Source organism: Rhinatrema bivittatum, chromosome 15 (genome assembly GCF_901001135.1).
Source record: "Rhinatrema bivittatum chromosome 15, aRhiBiv1.1, whole genome shotgun sequence".
NCBI classification, from domain to species: domain Eukaryota; kingdom Metazoa; phylum Chordata; class Amphibia; order Gymnophiona; family Rhinatrematidae; genus Rhinatrema; species Rhinatrema bivittatum.
In genome coordinates this window covers 49,525,210-49,553,128 of record NC_042629.1, presented here as the reverse complement: position 1 = coordinate 49,553,128, position 27,919 = coordinate 49,525,210, and the positions used below count along the sequence as shown (strand labels likewise).

At 45.6% G+C, this 27,919-nt stretch overlaps 1 protein-coding gene across 2 annotated transcripts; it reads left to right on the top strand.

Moving 5' to 3' along the window:
* CD101 (CD101 molecule) lies at positions 1-27,919 on the top strand. 2 transcript variants are annotated; one of them, XM_029578977.1, is made up of 9 exons: positions 1-157; positions 5,856-6,236; positions 7,375-7,782; positions 8,263-8,652; positions 11,464-11,856; positions 13,380-13,775; positions 21,647-22,054; positions 22,882-23,280; positions 25,963-27,919. In XM_029578977.1, the coding sequence occupies exons 1-9, from the start codon at positions 115-117 to the stop codon at positions 26,208-26,210; spliced, it is 3,066 nt and encodes a 1,021-aa protein (XP_029434837.1). In that variant the 5' UTR covers positions 1-114; the 3' UTR covers positions 26,211-27,919. The 2 variants fall into 2 exon arrangements, with proteins under 2 accessions (XP_029434837.1, XP_029434838.1); XM_029578978.1 differs by having other exon boundaries at positions 2-157; positions 5,859-6,236.

Here is a 27,919-nt window from a genome sequence, read left to right as displayed (position 1 = left end):
TCCTCGTCTGATGTCAGCCCGTCTGTGACTAGCTCCCGGCAGAGTTATAAAGACGAGTCAGCAGACGTTGCATGCGAAAAGAGATTGCAAAGGCAGCACCTGCCTTCTCCTCTGATGGCGGCTGCTCTACGCCTCATGACCTCACTCCTGGCACTCGGTAAGTCAAATGCAAGATCATGCGGGGAGAGGGCGGATAGAGCTGGGCTTTAGGTCCAGGTTCTGCTACCAATCACTTCTGCAGCAGCGCCACTCCATGTATGCAGTGCTGTGCAGATACACACAGGAAACCGCCCTTGCTCTGTGGAACTTGCATTCAAGTTCATTTCTGCTCTGCCCCTGAGGCTGCTCCTGCTGCACCCATTCACCCTCCCTTCTCTCAGTGACAAAGTGCATTAACTTCCTCAACATACAGACACAAGCATACACCAGAGAAACAGGAGCCCTGACTAGGGCCAGTGCAAGGGTATTAGGTGCTCTAGGCGAAACTTACATCCCGCCACTACCCACCCCATCCCATCAGATCCTCCCCACACACAATTACAAATTATGCTTTTATAATAACAGAATTTACATGAACACCAACATTTAAAGTACAGTATTCTGGGATAAAAATATCACTTACAACATACGTATTATGGGCCAGATTTTCAAAGGGGTACACGCGTAAGATACGCGCGTACCCCCCGAAAACCTGCCCAAAAGTTCCCCCTGCGTGCGCCGAGCCTATGTTGAGTAGGCTCGGCAGCGCGCGCAAGGCCCGGGATGCGCGTAAGTCCCGGGGCTTTCCTGGGGGGGGGCGTTTTGGGGGCATGTCGCGGCAGTGCATCATTTGGAGGCGGGGCTGTAGGCATGGTTCTGGCCCAGGGGCATTTCGTGGGCGTGGAAAAGGCCTTCGAAATGGTTCCCGAGCCTGGGAATCGCACGCCGGCGACCAGCCCAGCGCACACAAGTTACGCCTGCCTCGGGCAGGCGTAACTTGTGCAACAAAGGTAGGGGGAGGTTTAGGTAGGGCTGGGGGGGTGGGTTAGGTAGGGGAAGGAAGGGGAAGGAAGGGGGGGTGGAAGGAAAGTTTCCTCCGAGGCCTCTCCGATTTTGCACAGTCTTGCGTGCGCCGATCCTGGATTTTAACAGATACGCGCGGCTACGCGCGTATCTATCAAAATCCCGCGTACTCTTGTTTGTGCCTGGTGCGCAAACAAAAGTACGCCTGTGCGCAAATTTGTAAAATCTACCCCTATATTTACATGCAGTGCTGTAAAACCCTGCAAAAAAAATAAAAAAAGACCCTTGGAATTGGTATTAGGTCTATTGTAATGTGTGTTAGGTATGGGCTTGGCCCTCAAAAAGTCACAAGTAAAATGAATTACAATTTCAGTATAATAAATTCCCATACCAAAACTCCAATAACTACCAGCACTCAAACACTAGCAGCCCTACTTATGAAAAGACAACACTGCAATTCATAGACCAGGCCCTAAAATGCCAATACACCTACCAATAGTAAAACAGAAAAAGCCAAGCTGCTATAGATCCCTACACAGAACCTACACACTAGCAGAATACATCAGCTCAGTCACACATGCAAAATACAAACAGACCCTCACCAAATGCAGAATAAAGTGACCATAAAGTAGTAATACAAATATGCAGATAAAAACTGAATTGTAAACTGCAACAAGTCACACTATTTATGCAGTGCAACAATGAAAAATCAGAGACATTACAATTTCTCATAAACATCAAGCAATAACATCAAGATGTATAAATCACCAATAGAAGTAAAGCCATACTAATACAAAACTGACAAAAAGAAAAACATCCAATAATTTAAAACTCATATCAATTTTCCAAACACTAATAAAATATTTCAAAACAGCAAACACACCACCACCCAGTATTTAAAATTTTAAAAGGTTAAAAAATTCCCTGCTGTCCATACCTGGGATCTTTTGATTTGCAGATGTTCTGAGTTTGTCATGGATTAGCAGGGGAGAAGAGAGGGGTTGTTGCTCGCAATCCTTCTCCTCTCTTTCATACATACTCACATGCTCAATCACAGAACATGCTCTCATACACATACAGACACAGACATACTCTCACAAACACAGACACACACAGACATACTCTTACTCTCATAGACTCACACAAATAGACATGCTCTCATAGACCCACACACATCTCTCACAAGCGCACACACATACACACACACTGACATACTCTTACTCTCATAGACTCACACAAATAGACATGCTCTCATAGACCCACACATATCTCTCACAAGCGCACACACATACACACACACTGACATGCTCTCTCACACTCACTTCCTACCCTCCTCCCCATCAGAAGTACAACAGCAGCCTCCTCCTTCAGCCTCCACAGCAGCCAGGACTCTGCATCTTTCTTGAGGCCTTGGGGGCTGATGCTGCTTTGCTCCCTGAGCCTGAGGGATGCTGCTCTTCCTACACTTGAATGCCATGCGGAATGGGACTGATGCTGCCTCTTCCTGTTCTGGTTGCAACTGCGTGGCCTTTCCTTTTTCCTGCCCACACAGACTCACCACTTCCTGTTCCAGGCCGCGCGGTGTCACTGCCCCAAGATCCGTGGTCCTCTAGGCAGTCACCCAGTCCGCCTAGTGCTTCCACCGGTCATGGTCCTGATACCGAGCACTTTTTCCAAGTCACTTGGGTGGGGTGGGAGTGGGGGGGGGGGGAGGGGGCTAGCCTTCGCTCAGGTTTCAACCTACATAAATCCTCTCTTCATTGCCTGGTGGTAGCTGGAGAAATAAAGGGAATCTCCAGAGAGAAACCTGAAAATGTCTGGGGTACCATTGACAAAGGGAGAGGATAGGTCCTTTCCTTTATCATATACCTTGCATGTCCTTCTCAAAACCAGCAGCAGCAAATCTGAAAGGGACAGGCTCACTGCTCTCATAAGAGCATAGAGGATGGTGCTAGAACAGGCCCCTAAGGGCCTTCCAGTTTGCTCTGTGCACTGTCTTTATCCTCTCTCCAATTTGTTGTCTGCTTTCCATACACCTTCCATCGCTCTGCATTCTCTAACCTGACTCTGGCTTGAAGCAACACCCTCTGACCACCTCTCTTCTCCGCTGGGTGCTCTCTTATCAAGCATTCTTCATCCATTTGTTTCCATGGGTATCAGATAACCTCAGATGGAGTTGCATGTCATTAAACAAGATGATGGAAGTAATCAGTGAACAACTGGGTTGTTTTTTTTTCCCTCCAACAAATGTACAATTATGACAGGTTTGGCCTCCAAAGCCATGAAAATGCATCCATTTAAATTACACTTAAATTCCAAAACTGACTTGATCGCCAGCCGGCTCCTGGTGCCCAAGTTTATTAAATCGGATTACATTTTTTTGCTATAGCAGAGTATCTATATTTCCCTCTGTCCTTTTTCCTTCTCGTGCAGTAGGACATCCGTTTAGATTTTTTTTCCCCGAGTGCTTTAGCTAAAAGCATAGAAATATAGAAACATGAGAGCAGAAAAAGACCATGCAATCTACCTAGTCTGCCCATCTACCCCAACTGCTCAGCTCTACAATCCCTACCACTCCCTCAGGGATTCCCTAGGCTTGTCCCAAGCTCTCTTGTCTCCACCACTTGAATGGGAGACTGTTCCATACTTCCGCCACCCTTTCTGTAACAAAATATTTCCTTAGATTACTTCTGAGTCTAACTCCTTTCATCCTCATTCCATGATTCTTCAATTCCAGTTTCCTTCCTCTGGAAAGAGACACGCCTCCTATGCACAAGAACCTTAGAGGTATTTAAATGTCTTTATCATATCTCCCCATCCCAACTTTCCTCTGGCATATATATGTTTAGATCTTTAAGTCTATCCCCATATGCTTTACAACAAAGACCATGGACCATTTTCGTAGCCTCCCTCTGGATCGACTCCAACCTGTTTATATCCTTTTGAAGGTGCGGTCTCCAGAATTGTACACAGTATTCCATGTGAGGTCTCACCAGGGATATACAAAAGCAATATCGCCTCCTTCTTTCTGCTGCCCATTTCACTCCCTATGCATCCAAACATCTTTCTGGCTTTTGCCATCACTTTATCCACATGTGTGACCACCCAGGGATCAGGTACGATCACACCTAGGTCTCATTGTTTCATGCATAGAAACATTTCACCTCCTATACCCTACCACTCCCTTGGGTTTTTGCAGCCCAAATGCATGACTCTGCATTTTTTTAGCATTAAATCTTAGCTGCCAAACTCTAGAGCAGTGGTTCCCAACCCTGTCTTGGAGACCCCCCGCCCAGCCAGTCAGGTTTTCAGGACATCCACAATGAATATGCATGAGAGAAAATTTGCATGCACTACAGGTAGTAAGTGCCTCCCTGTGCAGGTTTCCCTCATGCAAACTTTCTCTCATGCATATTCATTGTGGATATCCTGAAAACCCGACTGGCTGGAGGGTCCCCAGGACAGGGTTGGGAACCACTGCTCTAGAGCATTCCTCAAGCTTCATTAGATTCCTCTCCACATTTTCTACTTCTTCCTGGCTGTCCACTCTGTTGCAGATTTTGATAGCATCCACAAAAAGACACACCTTTCTCTATAGTCCTTCTGCAATGTTGCTTAAAAATATGTGGAAAAGAATCAATCCGAGGACCAATCCCTGTGGCACATCACTAGTAACAACGCCCCTCTCCATGGAGTGAATTCCATCTGTCACCTCCCACGTAACCATTTTCTAACCCAGTCAGTCACTTTGGGGCCCATACCTAGGGCACTCTATTTATAAGTTGCCTATGCAGAACTGTCTCAAAGCTCTTAGTGAGATCCAACTCTCTGGTCACCCAATCAAAGAAATTGATCAGATTCATCTGACAAGCTCTACCTCTAGTAAAACCATTCGGCCTTGGATCTGCACTATCCTCTGTTTTAACAACAATTCCATTAATTTGCTCACCATAGAGGTTCCCAGCCTCCTCCTTCCTTCCACTCTAAAGAAGCAAAAAAAAAAAAAAAAAAAAGTCAACTAGCAGAGATGCCAGAACTTCTCTATGTTCCCTTAATACCCTCGGATATATGACATCAGTTTGAATAATTTAATTATCACGCCAAATATGGTGGCAATTGTAATAAAAGCCAACATATTGAAAAATAAGATTACAAAGGAAACCATGTCCTGAGAATTTCCCAGGAAACTCCCAACAGGCTTACCCATGCCTTGGAGGTTGAAAACAGCAGAGAATGTGAAGAGTTAATGGACTAGCAGGAGCCAGGTAGAAGATTTTTAGACTTGTGAACAACCCAGGTATACCAATCTGTGTAAAAACTTGACTCTGGTCCACAGCAATATTTATTGGCACAACTTTCGGCTGTGTCAGTCCATGAGGACAAACCCCTAATGAGAAACAAATGGAAAAAAATAGGACCCACTTTCTAATCTGGCCGATTCCGAGAATTATTTATTTATTTATTTATTTACATCTTTTTATATACTGACCTTCCTCGACAGATATCAAGTCGGTTAACAATACAGCAAATAAATCACAGTACAATCATAATAAAATGATCATAAAACTATAGATCTAATACAATAAAATGAAATCTAAAATTAAGACTAAAATACATTGAAACTATAACTCTAATACAATAAAATAAAACCTGATAAGCTAATGAAATTAATAACTACAGCCTAGGCTTAGGACTATCATGCATATGGAAAATGAGAATAAAACTAACATACCATAAGTTTCTACCCCAAATCGGCACTATTTTATACATTTTAATTTAAACTAATTAATATTAATATTTTTGCTTTATTTCTTTATTTATTTTTGGCTCACGTGTTTGGTTTTTTTCCCAAGCAGGATTGTGTGCGAGCCAGCGAGAAGTAACTATGGAAAAAGGACCCCTCTACCGGGTCACAGGCTATCCCATTACTATCCGGTGTGAGGTCAGTGGCTACCAGGGTCCCTCGGAACAGAACTTCCAGTGGTCCATTTACCGTCCCTCCGATCCGCAGAGGGAGATTCAGATCGTCAGCACTCTGAGACATGACTTCACTTATGCTTTGTATGGGGCACGAGTCCAGCGAGGAGACATTTACATAGAAAGGCTGAAAGGCGACTCAGCGCTACTCCACATCACCGACCTCCTGGATGAAGATGCGGGAGACTACGAGTGTCACACTCCCAGCACAGAAGAGCGATTATTTGGGAGTTACAGCGCAAAAATGACCCTTTTTGGTTGGTATTGACGTCTCCATAGGCGCGCCACCTAATCTGTTATGTTGGTGCACATCAAGGAGGAAGGCGGGGGTGGTGGTGGTTGGGGGAGGGGGGGGGAATTTACGCAGCATTAAGAGAAATGAATGGATCGAGATGTTTTGCTGCCTTAGTGCTAATTCCCCCTAGAATTCTGTAGTGAGTTACTGAGAGGTTTCCTCCCTGGTAAAGTTTCCCTCATGTGCTCCTAGAATCTTTTTGTCTCTCTTTGCCCTACGTCTCTCCCCAACCCACCCCAAAAGAATGACCAACTACTAGGGTATTAGGACTCAGGCTCTGGATCCTGTTTTTGGAACCTGGGTCTCTCTCAGTCACTGAAAGGCAGCTCTATATTTCACCCTAAAATCACCCGACAAACTGAAACCTTCTTTCTTTGTCTTCCTCCTCCACCCATGGAGGGTTAGGAACTGCAGTAATCTCTGTGACAGAGAGAGAAGAGCACAGGTAGCACCAGAATGTCTGATTAGCATCATCAGCCAGCTCCCATGTGTTCTGAGGATTTTCCCTCCTCTGTGATGGCTTTACTTCGCTGCAGATCACTGTGCTTTTACATTCTAGAAATCGAGAAAGGGCATCTCTAAGGGAATACCAGAGCAGCTTGGGCCACTGATGCCTTGCCAAGTTGGTACTGCAAGGGAAGCACTTCCCAACAGACACATCCCTTCACACAGACATCTCCCCAGTCACACACAAACACAAACACCGCCCCCCCTCACACCTACACACAGTCTCTCGCTCTCTTCCCATCTTTCCACACTCACTATTATCTCTTCCCAACTGCAAGAGCTTACAAAAGAAAGGATGTTTCTCATGGTCACTGACAGCTCTTCTGGAGAGATGCCTCCTGTCCTACCTTCTCAGCATGCAAATACCAGATGTACTCGGATACAATTCTTCATTTTTCAAGCATTTTTAAAATCACGCTTTTGGTTCCATTTACATTCCATTTTTAAATGGGAAGTAGAGGCCCTCAGTGTCGTTCCCCCCCCCCCCCCCAAACAAATAACCTTTTTAGTAGATTTGTAATGTTGAGGAAAGGGTAGAGTATTGCGTTGATTAAGGAGTAACTGATTGGTGATTTATTGCATTTGTAATTTAGTGATACCAGACACTCTAATGGCCATCATGGAACCTGGGACCTTTCGGAAGTTGGAAGGAGACCCCTTGGAGCTGACCTGTGAGGTGTCAAAGACAACGTTCCAGCACACCCACGTCTCTCTGGCGTGGTACCTACAGTTAGGAGATAACAGCACAGAGATCCTCTCCCTGTCCAGGGATTTTGTGCTGATGGCAGGAGCCTCATACGTGCAGAGGCTTTCTTCGGGCGACATTCGTCTGGACAAGATTGGGGATACTGTCTACAAGTTATCCATCAGCAAACTTCAGCCCTCGGATCAGGGACAGTTCTACTGCCAGGCTGTGGAGTGGATCCAGGATCCGGAAAGGACTTGGAAAGACATTGCCAGGAAACAGTCCAAGAGAGCAGTAGTAACAGTTACAAGCATAGGTAAGCCGCCGAATCCTCCTGACAGTTTTGAATTGTGTGGTATCGTCCATGCAGCAGGAGCACATGATGTCCCTATGTGATGCTGGGAGGCAATGTAGACATGGACTATTATGTTTGTCATTGATCTGCAAAGCTTTATTAACATAAATCTCAGTGCATATGAGAAAAAAGCATTATAAAACTGATAGAAAATTATTATACATGCACAGTAAAACCTAGCTAAAACTACAGGTGGGCATGCGCACTGATTAAAGAGAGGCAATCTTAGGACGGGAGGGAAACAGCACGTATACATGGCATTTTCAAAGTACATGGCCTCTTGTTAATTTTCACAAAGGGAACAAAGCATGTGGTTTCCCTTGGATAATAGCTAAAAGTGCCCAAGTATCTTGCGAAAAAAAACAAGCTCTTCATAATTGCCTCTCAAAATGTCTGAAACCATATCTTGCCTTTGCTTCTACTGTTTTTTTTTTCTTTCAGGTAGAGACTTTGCTGTCAACATGGATGCCGGTAAAAGCAGCCTCGTCATCGGAGACCCTTTTCACGTCACCTGTTCTCTGAAAGTCCAAGACCTGCCTGCCCGCCTGTTCCAGGTGTCCTGGCTGTTGAATAACTCTGAAATTGCCCAGCTTGACCCCCATGGGGTGCCCACCCTGATAAAGAATGAATATGAACTCAGAGAGAGACAGGGAGGGCTTAGTGTTGTCAGGAAAAGCAAAGAAGATTACGTCTTGAAAATCCACCACGTGGGGCTCTCAGATGAAGGACTTTACCATTGTGAAGTCTCTGAGATGGAGAGGACAGACACGGGATTTACAGTTACTCAAAGCAAAAAATCACTGGATGCCTTCTTAAGTATTAAGCTCCTAGGTTAGTACCCGTCCAGATAGATCTGAAGACCTCTGGGAATCTTGACTGTTGGGTAACAATTCCCAATGGGTGCCCAAAGAGAACATGTGTGCAAAGCTTGTAATAAAGCATTTAAATTTGATATGCTGCCTTGTCATGCAAGACCTCATGGCAGTTTACATAGTGAGCATCCTTCATGGTTTTTCCATAGATTCGTGAACCATGAAAAAAATCACTTTCATGCCTTTTACCCAAAAGGTGGCATATCAATTTGACCTACGTGGAATACATAGAGTTGGCTGGTTGGTCATTATTCATTCATTCATGTCCACTTCTTTGAGATTTTACTTCAAGAGGAGTTTGACCCCTCTAGGACAGGCCCGGCATGACTGGGTGTGCATTCCGTGCATTTGCATGGAGCGGCACACCCGGGGAGGCGGTGGGGCAGTGGTAGCAGGAGAGGCTGCAGGCTGCCGGTGGAGCCTAACCAGCCGGTGGCCGAAGAAAGAAGGAGCGCTGGTGACAGAAGGAGAGACCAACGCGTATGCCCGCGCACAGCTTCCATTCCCTCCCCTCCCCAAGCAGGAAGGTCGGGTACAGGAAGCAAGCTCTCATGGTGGTGCGAAGTAACATGCTGGTGGGGTTCCTACTCCCCACCAGCAAAAGCGATATCCTGCAGTGCTGCTGGCGTTTCCTCCAAGCTGGCTGCAGAAGAAGAGACCCTGCGGTGCCGCTGGCCTTTCCCCGGAGCCAGTAGCAGTTGAAGAGGCCCTGCTCTGCAGCCAGCGGCCAAAGTAGAGGTCCAAAATATGTATGAGAGAGCGAGAGATTGGCCCTGTGAGAGTGAGTGCCTGTGTATGAGAGGGTTGGTGTCTGTGTGTGTGTGTGTCTGTGGGTATGAGAGGGTGCCTGTTTGTGTGTGACTGTGTAAAAGCCTATTTGTGTATCTGTGTGAGAGCTTCAGTGTGAGTCTGTGTGAGAACCTGTGTGCCTGTGAATGTGTCTTTGTTAGAGCTTGTGTGTTTGTGTATGTTTTGTGCCTGTGAGAGCTTGTGTGTCACATATAGGCTCTCACAGGCTCGTACACATGCACACAAACATAATGTATCTATGAGGGTGAGGGAGAGGCAGCCTGTGTGTGTTAGAGAGGGAGTGTGTGAGAGAATGAATGTGTTACTGTGCGAGTGTGTGAGAGAAGATACATTTGTACGGCCCTACCTCCCCCAATCCATGACAATCTCAGGGTGACTGGAAATTAGAAGATTACAGGTAGGGAGAGCAGATTTTAAAATCCTTATTAGTTTTAATTATTGGGTGCAATTTGATGATTCAGCTCTTTTGAAATATTTTTTTTGGAGAGAGGATTTTTTATTCAGCATATTTTTTTTAATTTTTTTGGTGTTTGGGAAATGTTTTATATTCTATTCAGTAACTGGTTTGAAATATTCTTTTCATGAATTTGACTTTATTATTATGATTAATGTTTTATATTTCTTGATTTTATTATTTAATGTTTTCTGAAGAATGGTAATGTTTCTGTTTTCCCATTGTTGCTCTGCTTATAGAGGCTGACTTGTTGTGGGTTCCAGCTCATTTCTTCTCAGCACACTTCTGTTTATACTTTCTGATCTCTTTATTCTGTATTTGGTGAGGGTCTATCTGTGTTCTGCACATGTGACTGAGGTGAGGTAATTTGCTAGCATGTAATTTCTGTGTAGGGATCTATAGCTGCCTGGTTTCCTAATAAGAGTTTTACTGGTGTTCTAGGGCCTGGTGTAATATGTACAGTATAGTATGAGAGGTTTACTATATTGTAATGGTAATTTTGTTTATTCATGGCTTTCTGAGGGCCAAGCCCACATCCAGCACACATTACACAAAGTCTAATTCCAAGTGTCTTTTTTGCAGAGTTTTCTGGTTGGCACCACAGGAGTGCATGCAAATATAATATGCATGTTGTAAGTGCTATTTTTGCCTTGGAAGACTGTACTCTTGAGCTTTTTCATGTATTAAGTACCCGAGGCAAATTTGGGTTTGCCTCGGGTACTTAATACATTTCCTTATCCATGGGTTCGGGGGGGGGGGGGGGGGGGGGCTCGTCAGTTTTTAAAAATACAGATTGCAGGACGGAGCTGGGCTTTATTTGATGGGCCCGGGACAGGCACTGAATGAATCGCGGGGGAGGGGGGGGGGGGGTAGCACAGTAATTTTTCACACAGGGCAGCAAAAAAACTAGCAGCGGCTCTGCCTTCATTCTCAGCTACCGGTGTTTTTCTCTCCAATTTTTATTTCCTCACCCCCTTCAGTGCAACCACAGGTTTTGGTAAGGAGCCACTGACCTTGCTTCCCTTCAGAGCTTGGTACCCCCTGCAAATTCCACTTATAGGTGTCACTATTGGGCAGTGGTTAAGATTTCCTCCGGCTCTCCAGTGTTCCCCATGTCCAGAAGTCTAATATATGTCTCGTGCATGGCACTGCACAGCATTGTCACCATAACTTATCGTGCTGGCCTAAATTGGCAAGTTTGAAGAATGTCTTTAAGGGAGATATGAAAACTCTACATCCTGTTTAACAATAACAAGTATTCACAGACATATAAACAGATATATGATAAAGACCACATGTTCTATCCAGTCCACCCGTCCACACAATTGCTCGGTTCAACAATCCCTCCTACTCCCTCCAAGATCCCCTGTGCTTGCCCCATGCTTTTTGAATTCAGATACAGTCCTTGTCTTCACTACCTCATTTTACACATGTTTTCAATTATTGATCTTTTATTTCCATGCATTCCAGTAGACTAATATGGTACCCATGCTACTTCATTCACAGAGAGCAACTTGAAAGTGTCTCTTAGCAGCAGCAATCCGAAAATAACGGAGGGCGAATCTTTAACTTTTCACTGTGATGCGAGGGAAACCTCCAGCACTCTGTCCATGAGTTGGTATCTTACCAGGGGTAAATTGCAACGGGAGATGATAGCGAACATGGAGCAAGATGGCTCACTGAGTGTGGGCTCCTCCTACCAGCAGCGCCATGTCTACGGCCTCGTAGTGGTAGAGAAAATGAGCCGGAGCACATTCGCCCTTGGAATCTACAACTCCCTCCCTTCAGACGAAGGACGCTACACGTGCCAAGTGACAGAGTGGTCCTCGGAGGCAGGCGGCAGGTGGCGAAAAATGAATGATCAGTTTCAGGACACATCAGTAACAGTTGTTCCTCTGAGTAAGTAGAATAAATGTTTCTCTGGTCCCCATTTTAATTACTGCTTTTTGATGGTAGGAAAGCCTTCTAGTTTGGTACTTCCCAAACTTTTCTCTTTAGGACACACTCAAAAAAAATAAATTGCCCCCATCCGGATGCCTAAAAAGTATGGTCAGGCTTCCATAGTGTGCGCACCTTAAGCCAGACTGCAAGGAGGTGGTCCCAGAGGTGTGTTTAGGTTGGGGGGGGGAGCATATGGCGTTTAAGCAAGGACATATGCTATTTTTCCTGCCACCCCCCCCACCCTTCAGCAGCCTGCACAAAAAGAGCGGGGGAAAAATCACATTGCCGCTTTTCATGCACAAACTTCATGTTGATTTTCAAAGAGCAAGTACCCGCATTCTCTCTCTTTCAGTACTGGAGAAAAGTACTCGCACTTTGGAAGAACATTGGCCATTTGAAAATTACCCCAGTAGCTTTACCAAAAGGTGCCAAGTTAAAAACATTGGAAACCAAAGTCCTCCGTTTTTCTAGAGCACAGGCAATGGCAGAACCAAGCTTTCCCTCACTGTCCCTGCCAGTGTGCCTCAACCCTGCCCTGGAGGAAGCCTCTCAAAGGACAAGAGGCTTAACTTACTCTCCATGCCACCTCGAAGTCTGTGGCCGCTTTGCTGGCAGCAAGGGTGTCAGTTAGTGCCAAACTGTGATGGTGGTTTTTTGTGATGTGGCCACCTGACTGCTGAACTGAGACTGCCAGCTCATTTCATGTAGGCCGCTAAATGGCTTTCAGGTGATTATGACTGTCAATCACTGCCAGCCTAAGCCAAATTGCAACCTAATACTCAGAGACAAAAAGCTTGTGCCATCCAGCCCCCACCCCTGCACAGTTGCCTTTAACTTTATAACAATGCATTCAAAATTAAGGTTAAACACCATTTGCTTTGCATTCTTAAACCGATTAGAAATTGGTTTCTGAGCCTATTAGAGAAGAAATGTGAATGAAGACAGTACAGTGTGTTCTTCACAATATCAACTTGCCTGTTGGACCCACTGCTGGTCTTATTCCTGAGTCTCTTTTCTGCTTTGATCAAAGATATTTAAATATCCCTTACTCCAATTTTGTTTTCTCTATAAATATATGGGGGATGCCTCTGCAAAGAAAACCAATAATTATTTGCACTTCTTCTCTTTGACAGCTTGACCTGTCCTGCATTGTGTCAAGGAATTGTGAGCCGTGTAAGAACAACCAAGAAAGAAATAGCAAGATTTGCACTTAACCAAAAAGGACTAGGACAGGGGAGCCTGTAGAACTGTACTGCTTCTTGCCTGTGACAGTGCATGTGGGGATGGCTTAAGGAGAGAGGCTTATCTACAGCAAAACCTTGGGAGAAATGCAGGACCTAATCCCCTTACAAGAGTCAATTGCGTAAGAGAGTCGGAAGAGTAGCTAGACAGTAATTTCAGAAAATAATGTTTTTGTTTTAAACTTGGCAAAAGAAAAAAAATCCCATGCAAATCTAATTGATCTGCTCCTTTTTGGACAGGTTTGGGCCTAACAGCGACTTTAATAACCCGCACACCAGTAGTCCAAGTTGGAAGTCAGTTTGACCTAATGTGCCGAGTATCTGCTACTTACAGCATGGATGGTGTGCCAACATCCATAACTTGGCAATTTTTGCCAAGTGGAATGGCAGGGGATTATTATCAGACGCTGGTTCAGATTTCCCACAATGGTACCATTGAATGGAGCAAGACATACCAGCACTTCCAAACGAGGACCATGGTGACAAAATCCAAACTGAGGATCCACAGAGCCACTAAGAGGGAGATGGCCAGATACAGGTGTGAAGTGGAAGTAATGAAGAGGGACCTGGGAAACAGATGGATCACAGTAGCCACCGCCACATCCACCTCTTTGATGATAGAAGTTAAACCACAAGGTAAACTCAATTTCTGACATAGAAGCATAGCAGATGCGAGACAAGCATGATTGCCAAACTTGTCTGTATCTTCATTCTCTGCGGTTTCCCGTTAGATGCTGAACAGGAAACAAATCTAGTTGTCACATTACTTTAATGGCTCATCTTGAAATAAAGAGTTAGGATGGTACACATTATAAAACAGGTCTGAGAAATCACGTAAGCTGATTGATTGACTATCAGCCCAATTGTATGGTTATTAAGCATAAATAAACAATAAGGGCCTCAGCTCAAATGCAAGAAGTGGAGTGGGGACACCACAGGTGGCAGCGGTGGTGGTGGTGGTGCTGTGCTCGGGCCATGGAGACTGGGGGGAGGTGGGAGAGGGATGGAGGAAGGAACACTGCTGCTGAAGGGGCGACCCCCTGGTGTCATTAGAGTGGCACTATAGGGTTGAGTTTCCGAAGTCAAGTCTTTCTCTGTCCTTGGCCAACGAAAGGGGCATGTTTTGCCTAGTCAGTTGTCCAAGTGAAAATAATCAGAAAGGCAAAGTAAAGAATAGAAATTGCTTTTGTGTGAACAAAGGTTAATGTTTCAGAGTCTGGAGAACCATAATTTGTCATTTTTCTCTGACCCTCCTACAATATATAATACATTGATGAAACTTGCAGAGATCTTCTCAAATGTAAATGAAACCACTATAACTTGGCATTAAAATATACTGTCTAGTCTAATAATAGCACATACGGAATAAACCAGGAATCTAAAGCTTGCAAAGCTTGACCTTGCCAAATGGCAAGATGGTAAGGCACCCTGGCCACAGAAAGGTCTATAGCCAGGGCACCCTTTACCAGCAGATCCAAAAGGCCTCAGGACCTTAGTCGCAGTCACCTTACACTGGATCCTGTTTTGCTTGTACCATGGTAAAGAAGATGTAATCGCATGTTCCTGCCTCTTCATTCTCCCAGATAGCCGGAGACTCTTCCGCAGCCCCGCAGGAGTTGCTCGCTTTCTCCCCTCTATGGGGGATCTCCGGCTCATCACCCCTTCCCCACACAAATGCCTTTCTCTGCTTTCCAAAATCTGTAGCAATGGATTGTGGGCTGCTGCTGGCGATTTACGAAATTTTCTGTCAGTGTGTTTTTATACTGCTTGCAGGCTTATTTATTTGTTACACTTCTTGTATAACCCACAAAATCCAAAACTTGTGGATCTGTGCTGCTTACATAATTAAAATTCCGCATTTTCCACCCAGTAGATTAAAATTAACAATTTATTAAAAAAAAACCAAAAACATCCAGCCATAAAATTATACAACATATGTTTGTTTAAAGGGCCCATATGTGATTTGGGACAGATTATTTAAATCGGGACACCTCTCCGTCAAAGTCTCACACGTGTTGCGAGGATTCTGTAACTTTTTGTGTCAAAGAGCGCGTCTCTGAGCGGAGCAGATGGGGGCTGATTCCATCCATTCAACCCACGTAGCAACTCTTAAATCAAAATTTAACAAGCTCGGTATCTCAGCGGTAAAATCTAAGCTTGCTCTCTCTCTCTCTCCGGTCTTGCACAGCTAACAAGCTCTTCTGCTGGTCCATCAGACAGCCAAGATCACTCTCTTGTTTCGAAATAAACATTTATTATCTTACATTGCAAAATCCAGGCTAGGACACTTTGGGAAGAGAAGGAATGAGATGTGGGTGCTTTCAAGCTTACCTGAGTATCACTGAGGATTTCCAAATGTAACTGAATTTGGGGAAGGAGCTACAGAAAAATGTCATAGCCCTAGAGTCCCCTGCTGCTGATAAAACACTGTCTCAGGATGCTCCAGATATATACTTACTCCACGCCGTTCGCTTGGACTTAGGAAGAGGTTGCTTTTGACCCAGCCGATTCCTCCTCCTCCTTTTCAGCTCAGTCAGGACCAGCCTTAACTGGGTTTACAGCTCCACGAGGCTTTACCGTAACTAGCCACGGTGATTCCCCCCCCCCCCCCCCCCTCCTATCCAGCGCAGTCATCCTAGTGGCATTCCTCGGCCAGGGGCCACAGACCGTGGAATGCGTTACTGGGGCTCTCCCCCCTCTCCAGCCCTGTGAGCATGGCCTCTCAGCCAGCTTCACCAGCTCGGGCCAGCACAGAGAGAAGGAGCCGGGCTCAGAAGTCGAAACCCCGATACTCTGCACCACCGTCTGCAGCATCATCACGGGCCTCCTTCAGCTGACTCCGCTTTGGGTTTTTTTATGCTTCAGGTACCGCCTAGACTTGAACGACTTTTAAATTTTAAAGTTTTTTTTTCCCAAGGCTCCTGGTGCTTGTTTGGGGGGAGGGGGAGGGTACCACACACCATATGCACTTTAACCCCCCTTCCCCCCCCCCCCCCCCCAATCATTCCTGAGCCCCCTGGGTGCTTCCCTTCTAAGGGAAAAGAGAAGCCACTCAGAGGACAGAGACGCATGACACCTGGGGTCACGGAGCACCTGAACACTAGGATCTTTTTTGTTTTGTTGCTTGGAATTTTCCTGCACTCCCCACAGTACCTAAGATGCATTTTGGTCAGACGAAGCACTCCATCACATCTAAATATATTATTTATGTAGTACAATGCTGTACCAAATAAATCATCTAGCTACCAGCTCCATGCTGCAAAAGCCTCAGCACTGGAGCTTTAAGCCACTTGATTAAAGGCACAGCGCAGGATTCTAACAATAGCACTGGTCTGCGAAGAAAGCTCGTGATAACATTTATATAAATTATTGAAAGATGCTGTAGATAGGCTTTTCAGACCATATGGGTCCCCCTCCAGTTGAAGATAATTGTTAGATTAGTGTCTCATGAAAAATCTCATAACCTGCCAAGAATCCGTCAGAAAGACTTCCCGGTGAATAGCAAGGGCTGGATTTGAACCTGGGATTCCAGGTGATGCTGCCGGCCCAGAGACTGGTGGATCCATGAGTCAACCAAAAGAGAAATCTGATTACTTTTTAAAGGTAAAAGAGTAGCTTGATTCCTATTTTTTTTTTTCACTCCCTTGTGATTAAAGTGACATAATTCAGAGGAGACAGAATCAAGGCACAAAAGATTTTCCTTCAGTAGCCCATCCCCCTCTTTTATTTCCTTCCCTGCTGCCTCCATACAAAGGTAAACCCTAATTTGTGCCTGATCACTCTTTCGGACACATAATCTGCAATCTGTAACTAATTATGTTTCCCTCCTTTTAATAAATTCTGGTTCTTCCTTATTAAGCTGGGTAGAGAGGGACACAATGATTGATGAGGAATACTGAGATTTCTCCCTCTTGGTTTACTGGACTGCAAGTTTGGATAACAATTAGCTTCTGCATTGGCCCTTCACGTGGACATGATAGTCGGCGTATGGAGATAAAGTACTGCATTTTATTTTATTAGAGTTCATTAAAAATTAAATTAGAAATAACTCAGCTCTTTAAACTTAGCTTCTACCCCGGGGTAACGCCCAAACTCAGGCCCCCAGCGGCAAGTGGGAGCCCCTGTGTTTGACTTTGAGATCCAGCTCCCACGCCTGGGATTGCTAGGGCTGTGGGTGGAAGGGTGTCTCCGCCGTCAGTGAACAGCGACACCTGCTGGCCGGTGGATGGATGCGCCAGGTTCCAGAGGGAGCCACAATTGGTTTGTCTCTCTCAGCCAGAAAGCTCTCGCTGCAAAGAAGGGATTAGGCGGGAAAGGGAGTAATATTTAAAAAAAAAATGATGGTAGGGGGAAAGAAGGACCACAGTGTAATAGCAGCAATGTCTGCTACTAATAGTGCTATTATTAAACATTTATATAGCAGTATTAGACACATGCAATGCCTTACATCACATAGGGCCTCATTTTCCATCCGGATCACACGCGATAAGGGACGTTTCGCATACGAAAAGTCCCTTATTGCGTGCGATACCAAAATGGGGGTGGAGTCGGCCCCGGAAGAGGAGGAGTCGGGGCGTCACCGGGGCCGACTCCGCGAAGACGCCGCGGACGACAAAAAGGTAAGGCCCTTTTCACGTCCGAGTTCGCGCCCAATAGCTACACCTTCTATGGTGGCGCAATTGGGTGCGAAGCAGGCAGCGATCGCACCGCGACGGTGCGATCGCTGCCGGCTAGCACAGGCCCGCCCCCCGTTTCAGCCCCCCGCCCCTCATTCCCTAAAGTATCGCAGGCCTGTGCTACTTTAGAAAATGAGGCCTATAGAAAAGGCAGTCTGTGCTTGGTGGAGTTTACAGATTGGTCAAGACAAGAGGGTTCAGGAACTTCACTATTATAAAAACTGGCTAAAGGAAGAAGGCCATGATCAGGGAGAACCAGTTTTTTACTAAATAAAAAATAAAAAAAGAAGTGGGAAATAGGCAGGATTTGGGCTGCTTTAAACAAAAAAAAGGTCTCTGCCTACTGAAGGTCTGAATAAGAAAAACAGGCAATAGGATGGATGGGTTAGGGGCAAGAAAGGAGGGAAATGAACAGATTAGCATTTCAAAGTCTGTATTAACTATTCTACCAATTAAGGTAAGAAGCTACAAACTGGAAAATAAACTCCTGTAAAACAGAATTTAAGACAAATTAGCAAAATTATCAAAGCAGATGCCATCTCTGGACTTGAACAGCACCAATGCATGTGCCTGACCTTCGTAACAAAGTCAAGATTTAAATGTCCGACGTGTCAAAGCACGGAAGCAGAATCTGAGGGAAGTACAGTTTTGTAATCGGGGTGAGACAGCCCCTGCTGGGAGCAGCAAGGTGAATGCACAGCTCCCATGGTCTTCATGCTGTGCTTCCAGCCTCTCCGGGAGGCACGCCACGTCTTTTCTCAGTCACTTGCTGAGCTGGGGGTCCAGGGACAGCAGGTTTTACTGCCCATCTGCTGCAGGGGCTCAAAAAAAAAAAGGTGCACAGTCATTCCAGTCTAAACATCTTTGTCTGCACTGCACAACGGAGTCAGACTGAAAAGCGAGCAGAACGGCGAGGCCTTTGATCATTTCCTGTGGTGGAAGGCCAGAAACAGGCACTTGCATAGCCTTTGGAAAGAAAGTCCCCGTGCATTTCTTCACGCAGCCACTCCCTGCCCCGTTATGCGTCCAACCGATTAAGAGCAGCAGTAGGGCCTGGATTGTGCTTTATTTGATTATCAGTGGATGTGACTTGCTGTCGGGCTGAAGACCTCTCTGCAGAAAATATGAGTCCACTCCCGTTTTTAAAGTACAGTAAAAGCCCCATTATCCGACATGCATGGAGCATAATGATTTTTTTATGAGTCTATTCCCTAAGGACAGGCGAGACTACTGTAAGCTCTTCCTTTCTACGATGACATTAAAAGTTTCAATAGATGTCTATTTTATTTCTGTATATTATGATTGTGTCGTTTGTTGGTAGATGATTTAAGGTCATTTTGTGCATTGTTTAATATTATTATGTATAGCTTTTATTGCAAACAGCTTGGATGTTCAACAAATGGCATCTCAAGATTAATAAATAATAATAGTCTATGCCGGTTATCAGAGAGGCCCCTGCTTCGTGCTCCAGGCAGCAGCCTGCAGGGGACAAGAGGAGAAGGGGTGATCCTTGAGTGGGCAGTGCACAGAACAGAGCAGAGCAAAGCCTGTATTCACCACCACATAGGAGAATGAAACTGGGACTGGTTCAGCGTGGCCCCCGAGGACCTGGACCCGTCTGGCAACCTTACCGTAGTATATCTGGCCCTGAGATGTCGTTAGGGGGTATGATGAGAAGGGTGCCCAGCTTGCATAGCCAGAGATGCACAAAAAAAAGTCTGCAAAACTTAAAAAAATAACTTAAAAAATGCACCTATGAGAGCCATGAGGAATGGAGGCAGAGCCCTTCAACGCGCTCCTTCTAGCTGCAGCCTCCCGGTCTCTAAGGTCCTCATTCAATAATTGCAGCGGAGAGCGGCACCGCTGCAGCGTCAGGGGAAGCACCCTGGTGGCTGCCTGAGTATTCGGCTTCTGCCTGGTGTCTGTGACCCCCTTGGAAGGAGTGCGTGCTGCTCCCAGCACTTTATCACTCTCGCCACCATGGGCAGCGCTCTTACAGGCCGATACAGCATCGTGCGCGGGAAAACGGGTGCTCAGTGTGGGGCGCCCGCTTTCCTAACGCACAGCCCGGCCACCTCTCCTGGGCGCCTGATACTGTATTTAAATGAGGGGCTGTGCTAAAAAGGAGGCGCTAGGGACAATAGCACACCCCTAGTGCCTCCTTAGCAGCGGAAACCCAGGAAGGGTGGCTGTCAGCGGGTTTGGAAAATGGACACTTGATTTTACGATTGTCCGTTTTCCTAACCTGACCCGCCGGCACACTTTTTTTTTTTTTTTTTAATATTTTTTTTAACCTTTTTGGCTCCTCTGACTTAATATCGCAGTATTTTCTGCTTTTCTGTACACTTTTTCGGGCTGCTCAGTGTAAAATGTGTGGATCGGGCGCACATTTTGTTTTGTATCTGGGGCGAATGGCTAATAGCCTCATCAACATGCATTTGCATGTGATGAGCGCTATTAGTTTTGGGGGGGTTTGGATGCGTGCTATGGACGCGCCGAACCCCTTAGTGTATAAGGGGTAGTGGACGCGTGTCCCAAACACGCGTCCAACAGCTGGTTAAACAGCGTGCTCAGCTGAGCGAATTTAAGTGTTTCGGCCTGTTAGCAGGAGAAACCTGTTATTTTTTTAGGGCAAGATAAACACGAGCAAAAGCCTCTGGGGAGGAGTGCTGGGACAGGCTCGGATTTTTAAAGAGCCAGAGCCCCTGCCATGGTACCACCCCCCCTCCTGTCCATGTGCTGGGGAGTGACCCAGTGTTATAATCAAAGACCTGCCCCTGCACCCTTCCGAGGGAGGCCTCCCATCTAACCCAGAAATGAATACGTTTTGCCGGTGACTTTCCTACCGGAGTTATGCCATTTTTCCAAGGCAAAAACCAAAACGTGCAAATGTCCTTGTCATGCGAAGGAAATACGCCGGAAAGTCGTAAGTGCCTTCTTACCTGGGTAAACAGAGTTAAGCCCCCAGTGTCGGCCATACCCGGGTAAGTGAGACTTGTGTGCACGCAATTTTATCCACATAGAAAAGTCCGGGGAAGTAGGAGTAGTTTCGAGATTTGTTTGGGCATGATTTGCATACACTGCATCTTTAAAACGTGTGTGGTATGCAGGCCGCCAATGCCCTTAACGTTTAGCCACATAACGCCAGGATATTCAGACAAATCTCTTGGGCTTGAAAATCTTTTTTGTTTTATGAGGGCACCTTAATTTAGGCACCCTATTGATAATGTACCCTAAAATGTCAATTGCCCAGCAGCAATACTGTGCACTGCTGCACAGGAAAGCCAGATTTAAACCTGGACCCAGCTCCCAGTCATTGGCCCCCGGGGCTGGCGGAGGAGCAGGAACCCTGGCTGCTGGGCATTAGTGGCAGGCTACAGGCCAAAGGAAGCCATGGTCCGAGCCTCTCTGCCAAGAATCACTGCTGGGAGGGAGGGCTAAATAGGGGGAAATGCTGGTAACTGAAAGGAAGGTTTAAAGCGCCCCTACAAACTGCTGGAGCCATAATATCCATTAAGCAGCAGTGACACTGCAGACCATAAATACAACATTTAAAAAAAAAATGCACATGATCATCTGATGGCATCTGTACTGTTTATGTAGCTGAATTTTGTGAAATTCTTCATAATTCCCTAGGATTCCTTGAATCTCCATCGTATTTTGTAGAATTCCCTTTATTATTACTTTAGGGTGGTCCTTCCCGTTGGAATTCATGACAATACTAAATCCGCATCAACTGTTTGCTTCTGCGATTCAGGCCAAGCCTGTTCTTCCATGCACTGGTGATGCAGGCACTATTTTAACCCCCTCTTTCCTTCATTCCTGACACAGAGAGCAGTCTGCAAGTCAGCACGGAGAATAAATACGTGGAGGTGAGCTCAGGCAATGCTGAGGTGGAGATCGGATGCGAAGTTCTGGCTGTGTCCCAGGCAGACCATCAGCTTGCAGTCGCCTGGTATGTCCAGTTGCCTTTGGATCCCGGGCATGCGCTGAAAATCCTCAGCGCGGGCTACGATGGCGTGGTGACCTACGGGCAGAATTTCAGCTCTCCAAGGTTAAGGGCCAAGTACCAGAACGACAGGGTCTCCCAGACACTGTACCAGCTGAGGGTTCTGCAGACAGACAACAGTGACCGCGGGACGTACCACTGCACCGTGGAGGAGTGGATGTGGTCTGAGGATGGGTGGCACAAACTGGGACAGAAGGCGTCTGGCCATACCACCCTAGAGTTTATTGCAGGTAAAATTCCCCTGCTGGAAGGCTCAACTTGTTTGTATCTTGTAGTGGCCTCTTTTGCTGAAAAGAGATGGTACCTTACGTTTTCAGAGTGAAGGAAGTACAGTTTGAAGAAAGGCAAGACAGTTATGTTTATAAAGACCAGCATTGTAAGAGTATTGCAGATGCATGGGAACTAAGGTATCTAATGGTGTGGTAGCATGGTTCTTATTTATAACTGATATATACAGTTTTTTGAATGGATCGGGATTCTAGATTTCACTACTTGCCTTTCCAAACCCAAGTTCAAGGCAAATTACAGTCTGGTACAGAAGATATTTGCCAGCCCTAGAGAACTTACAATCTAAGGCTTGATTTACGAAAGCTTTTTTCCTAAGCAGGATTTGAACCCTGGCTTCCATGGTTCTTACCAATACTGCTCTAACCACTCAGCCACTCCTCCACAACACTGGATCCCCCCCTCCACATAATGTCTCATTACAACATTCTTCATTACATAGGTAGTTTCTAGGAATGGGGCAGTGACAAAGCAAATGGAAAGCTGAAACATTATCTGCTTCCATGAAAAGTAAAGGATATGTTTCATGCTGCACAGTTTGGCTAAATGTACACAAATACACTGCAACTGTGAAAGCATGGTCCAGGTGCAAAGGTATGCAAAGCATGGCACAGAGTTGCAGAGAGGCACAAGTGTGGTACAGGTGTGCAGACATGGCACAGTCAGAACATAGAGCAGTGAACACATTGCACGGGCAAGGGGTCACCTTACAGGAGCCCAGACATGTTATGCAGGTCACTAAGCAAAGTTGTTTACTTCTACTCCTTTCCAGAGGACAAGTTAAAGGTGAACAGAGCAGACAGCAACATTACAGCCAAGGAAGGCACAGATGTGCAGGTGAATTGCAGCTTGGAGAGTTCAGCCCATTCCAGTTCTCTGTTCTCAGTTGCCTGGTTCCACAGGAAAGAAGAATCCACAGTGAAACCACTGCTTACAATCCAGCACAATTCCATGGTGGTTTACGCCGATGGGGATGAGGGGACAGCTGAGAGGCTGCAGTTCAACACCCCATCCCCTGGCAGCTACAGCTTAAAGCTAAGGAACATTGCGATGGAAGACGGAGGCCTCTACTACTGCCAAATCGACGAGTGGCGGCTGGGCCCCAACGGGGTCTGGTCACAGGAAGGATCGGCTTTTTCTGGATACACAAGGCTCATCACACTCCCACCAGGTAACAAAGCTAAGCAGACCGGGGCATGACAACATTTGCTGGCAGTTGAATGCATTTAAGAAGGTGGTTTAGTAAGAAAAAGAATGAAGTTGCTTACACCGAAACTGAGGACAGATAAGGATTATCTGCCCAGTTTCATTCCTGGTGCAATGCTACACACCATGGTTGATCTCTGGCTTTCTTTGCAAGTAGGGAATCCTTTGTGCTTATCCCACGCTTTCTCGATTTCCCCCCATTATAAGTGATTACATCACCATGCAGTGGTCTGTCTAAAATAGGTGGGTGGTCTCAGTCCATTTTCTAGCCCCAAAAACAGCCCCAAAACTAGCATCACAGTTGACAGCAGTTGTTATCCAAGTTGGCATTCAAATGGAGAGGCCAAAGGTTGGAAACAAAATTTGATCTTCCCTTCAATCCTTTGAGATGGTTGTTTCCCACAGCAGGGCTGAGACATATTACTCCTGGAAGAATTCTGCGCTACTGCAGAGCGCAGAATTTGCATAGAATTCCCCCTCCTTCGCAGAATTTCCATTTTCTATGCAGAATTTGGTGAAGATAGAGCAGGCCCCAGTGAGAGTGAGTCTGTGTGTAGAGGTGTGTGTGTAAGACTGTGAGGCTGGGGGAAGTGAGAAAGCATGTTTGAGGGTGCGTGGGTGTGGGTGCCAGAGAGGGAGCCTATGGGAGGAGATTGTGAAGGAGTGTGTATGTGTGTGAGATTGAGAACTGGTGTGTGTGAAAAAAGGATTGTGTGTGAAAAAGGGATTCTGTGTATGTGAGGGAGTGAGCGCGCCTGTTTGTGAGAGAGGGAGCCTTTGTGAGGATGCGTGTTTTTGTGAGAAAGAGAGCCAGTATGTAAGGGTGTGTGAGAGAGGGAGCCAGTGTGCAGGGGTGTGTGGGAGAGAAAGACATAGGTAGCCTGTGTGAGGGTGCATGAGTGAGAAAGGGAGTCTGTGTGGGTGCCTATGCAAGAGAAAGAAGGAGCCTGTACAAGGGGTATGTGCATGTGCGAGAGGCAACCTGTATGAAGGGTGTGTGCGCGCAAGCGAGTTTGAGAGAGAGAGGGAACCTATATGAAGGGGTGTGAGTGTGCGAGAGAGAGAGGGAGCCGGTATGAGGGGGTGTGTGTGCATGTGTGAAAGGGAGCCAGTATGAGCTTGTGTGTGTGTGTGTGTGTGAGCACGTGAGTGAAAGAGAGAGAGGAAGCTTGTAAGAGGATGTGTATGTGAGTGTGTGTGAGAGAGAGGGAACCTGTATGAGGAGGTGTGTATGTGCACTAGAGAGAGGGAATGCGTGCGTGGGTGTGTGTGTGAGCCTTTGTGAGGGGCACTACTAAGAGAGGGGCAAACTGTGGGAGTGGAGATAAGAGTGGAAGGGTTGAGCCTAGAGGGGGAGGGGAGAGATAGTGGCAGGTGGAAGAGTTGGGGCTTGAGAGGGCAAAGTGAAAGGATACTGGCCAGGGGAGTAGGGAGAGAGGGTGGAAGAGACAGACACTCATGCAGTGAGCTTCTAGGGAAATTCTGCTCAAAATATTTAACTCTGCATCTTTAAGTAATAACTTTTTTCTGTACTACATTTTACTTAAAGACTGTCATGTATATTGTTATTTTGACCAGTATAAATAGGCAGAATTTTAAGTTTTTGTGTGCAAAATTTTAGTTTTTTGGCACAGAATTACTCCAGGAGAAACATATGGAAGTATTGTGAGTGCAGAAATCTTCCACTTCCACTGCTGTTCCACATTATGGGCCGGATATTCAGAATTACGCAAGCGCGTCGATTTGTGCGCGCAACCCGGTACACACAAATCTACGCCAGATTTTATAACATGCATGCACAGCCGCGCGCATGTTATAAAATCTGGGGTCGGCGCGCGCAAGGTGCACACTTGTGCACCTTGCGCGCGCCGAGCCCTAGGGGAGCCCTGATCGTTTTCCCTGTTCCCTCCACTCCCCCCCCCACCTTCCCCTCCCTTCCCCTATCTAACCCGCCCTCCCAACCCTACCTAAATCCCCCCCTACCTTTGTTGTCCTATTTATGCCTGCCTCTGGCAGGCATAACTTGCGTGTGCTGGCCGGCTGGAGGTGCACGATTCCCCCGGCACGGCTGCCGTGCCAGAGGCCTCAGTCTCGCCCCGGACCGCCCACGCCCCCTTCCTGCCCCTTTTTCAAAGCCCCGGGACATACGTGCGTCCCAGGGCTTGCGCACATCGTTGAGCCTATGCAAAATAGGCTCAGCATGCGCAGGAGGGTTACGCGCATAACCCTTTGAAAAACCGCCCCTATATCTATTTTGGGGATAAGCATTCTCACTCCATAAATTCACCAGAAAATGATCTAATCTATTCGCAATTCCACTTGTTTCTATTGTTTTCATCTCGATGTTGGCTAGGTTAGGAATCTTCAAGCTGCATGCTGTCCTATGACTGGCTTTCTCTCTTTTAGGAAGTACCAGAAGATGTTTAATGCATTTGCATGTCAACCCTCAATATGGCTAATCATGCAATATTATTGTATATTTTTCAAGGAAAAAAGAAACTGTATATACTTATATTCTTCCTGTTATAGTTCATAATTATTGCATTCCCTTCACTACAGAGGCAACCATGCTTTAGAAAATCTTTAATGTACCTAGAAACATATATGCATCCATTAAGGTCAATGCTTTGTTTTATGTTTTTGGCAGAATATTCAGTCCTCGGCCATGTCTGTTCTTCACCATCTCTGTTCAACTTCATTTTAATATGCCCCCTTCTGATCTTCCTTCTAATGAGTGCTGCTCTCATTTACATGTGTGTGAAGTCAAGACATAGAAATAAGAAAGAGATTCAGCTGAAGAATGGCGAGGGCTTGTGGATGGCCATGACAGATCCCATCAACCCAGCTAAGACTGATGAAAAGGGAAAGTCTGAAGAAGAAGATGAGGAGGATTAGGTCATTTGATTGCTGGATGGAGCTCCTATGATGTGGCCTACCAGTGTTTGTCAACTGTCCAAGGAAATGCATCCAGAAGACCATCTCATAGGTCATCTTGTATGTGGTCACAGGATTATTATGCATAACTCAGTGGGGCAGTTTCAGCTTCAACCGCCATAATCAAAATTAAATATGGCAAACAGTGAACTATTCAAAATGGAAGATGGACAAACTAATAGAATAAATCTGAGCCCCATCCAAACTGGGCCGTGGGAGAACTCTGTGTGTGTGTGTGTGAGTGTGTGTGTGTGTGTATCACATAATCAGAATCTGAGCACCGTACAGGACAAGTCATGAATTGATTCAGATAAATCCACATCATTTGCAAAAGGATTCAGATCTCCTTTTTTTGCCTAGTTTGGATAATTTTTTATCCTGTTCAGATGCACACGTGTGCAGATTTGCACCTACAGTTGCTGTTTTTGGAAGATGTGTGTTACCTTCCAATATGGTGAATATTCACATAGATCAAAACCAGTCAGCAAATCTGCATTTTTTAAAAAAATGTAAATGTAAATCAGTTTTGAACCAGGTCAAAGCTGAGACTGAATAGCCAGGGAAATATTCAAAGCAAGTCAGGGAAGAGTCATCAATCCCTACTTTTCAATGAAGTAGCTTGTTTAAGTACACACCATTATCTGAGCCCTTGTTGGGTCATATTTCTTTTGTGTACATTAAAAGGTGAATTTTAAAAGTCTAGCACCTGTATAAATTAGAGGATACATGCACAAGTTGGGCTTACGCGTGACAACCGAATTTTAAAGTCACCCAGGTGCTTGCACATCTCCTGCTGCGCGCACATCCCACTTGATTTAAAAAAGGACTGAGGTATGGACAGGGTGTGAGTGTTTCAAGGCATGGTCATGTGAAAGGATAATTTTAGGTAAGCTAGCCAGATCCCCGGAAGACTTTGTACTGCAAATAGAGAACTATGGATCAGAACAGACTCCAATGACTGATGAGTATGAATCGATATATTGCATATAATTTAAGTACCAAGATTGTACAAAGGCATGACACTGTCACCATTTGTTCCCTTCATTCCTGAGACTTCCTGGTACCAATGAGCTGATAGACTGTCAAAATAACATTTGCTGGGAAGATCAAAGGCTAAGACATCTGGTGTCTCTAAACACCTGGAAAGATTAATTGCTAAAGACTAGTACTGAGCTGATAATGAGTTAAAACATTTGGTGTCGTTTACCAATTGGGAGATCAAAAGACTAATACTGAAATGCCTTCCTGAATAAAGTGCAAATTAAAACACCTAACTTGCAGGAGGATATATAAGGCATAGCATTTGCTTATTTTAGTTGGATGAGCTGAAATGACCAGAGAGTGTGTCTTTCAGAATCCCTGAGCTCGTAAAGTCTTCCAAGTTTGTATGAACACTGGCTTATATACAAGGAGGATGTATAAGGGAGGTGGTTTTTTTTGTTCTATATTGTTATTTGATTACTGTTCTATCTTTATTTCTGTCTGTTTCCTATGTATTGATTTGTGTACAGCTTACTTGGATACTATATTCAATTTTGATATTACTTTCTTTGCTGATTTATTATCCATATATTTACAACATTTAGTAAACTAAGTTTTGTTTTTGCAATATTTGTTTATGCGTGTTCTGTAACATAATATACCTCTCACGATCACTGCGTACATTTGAT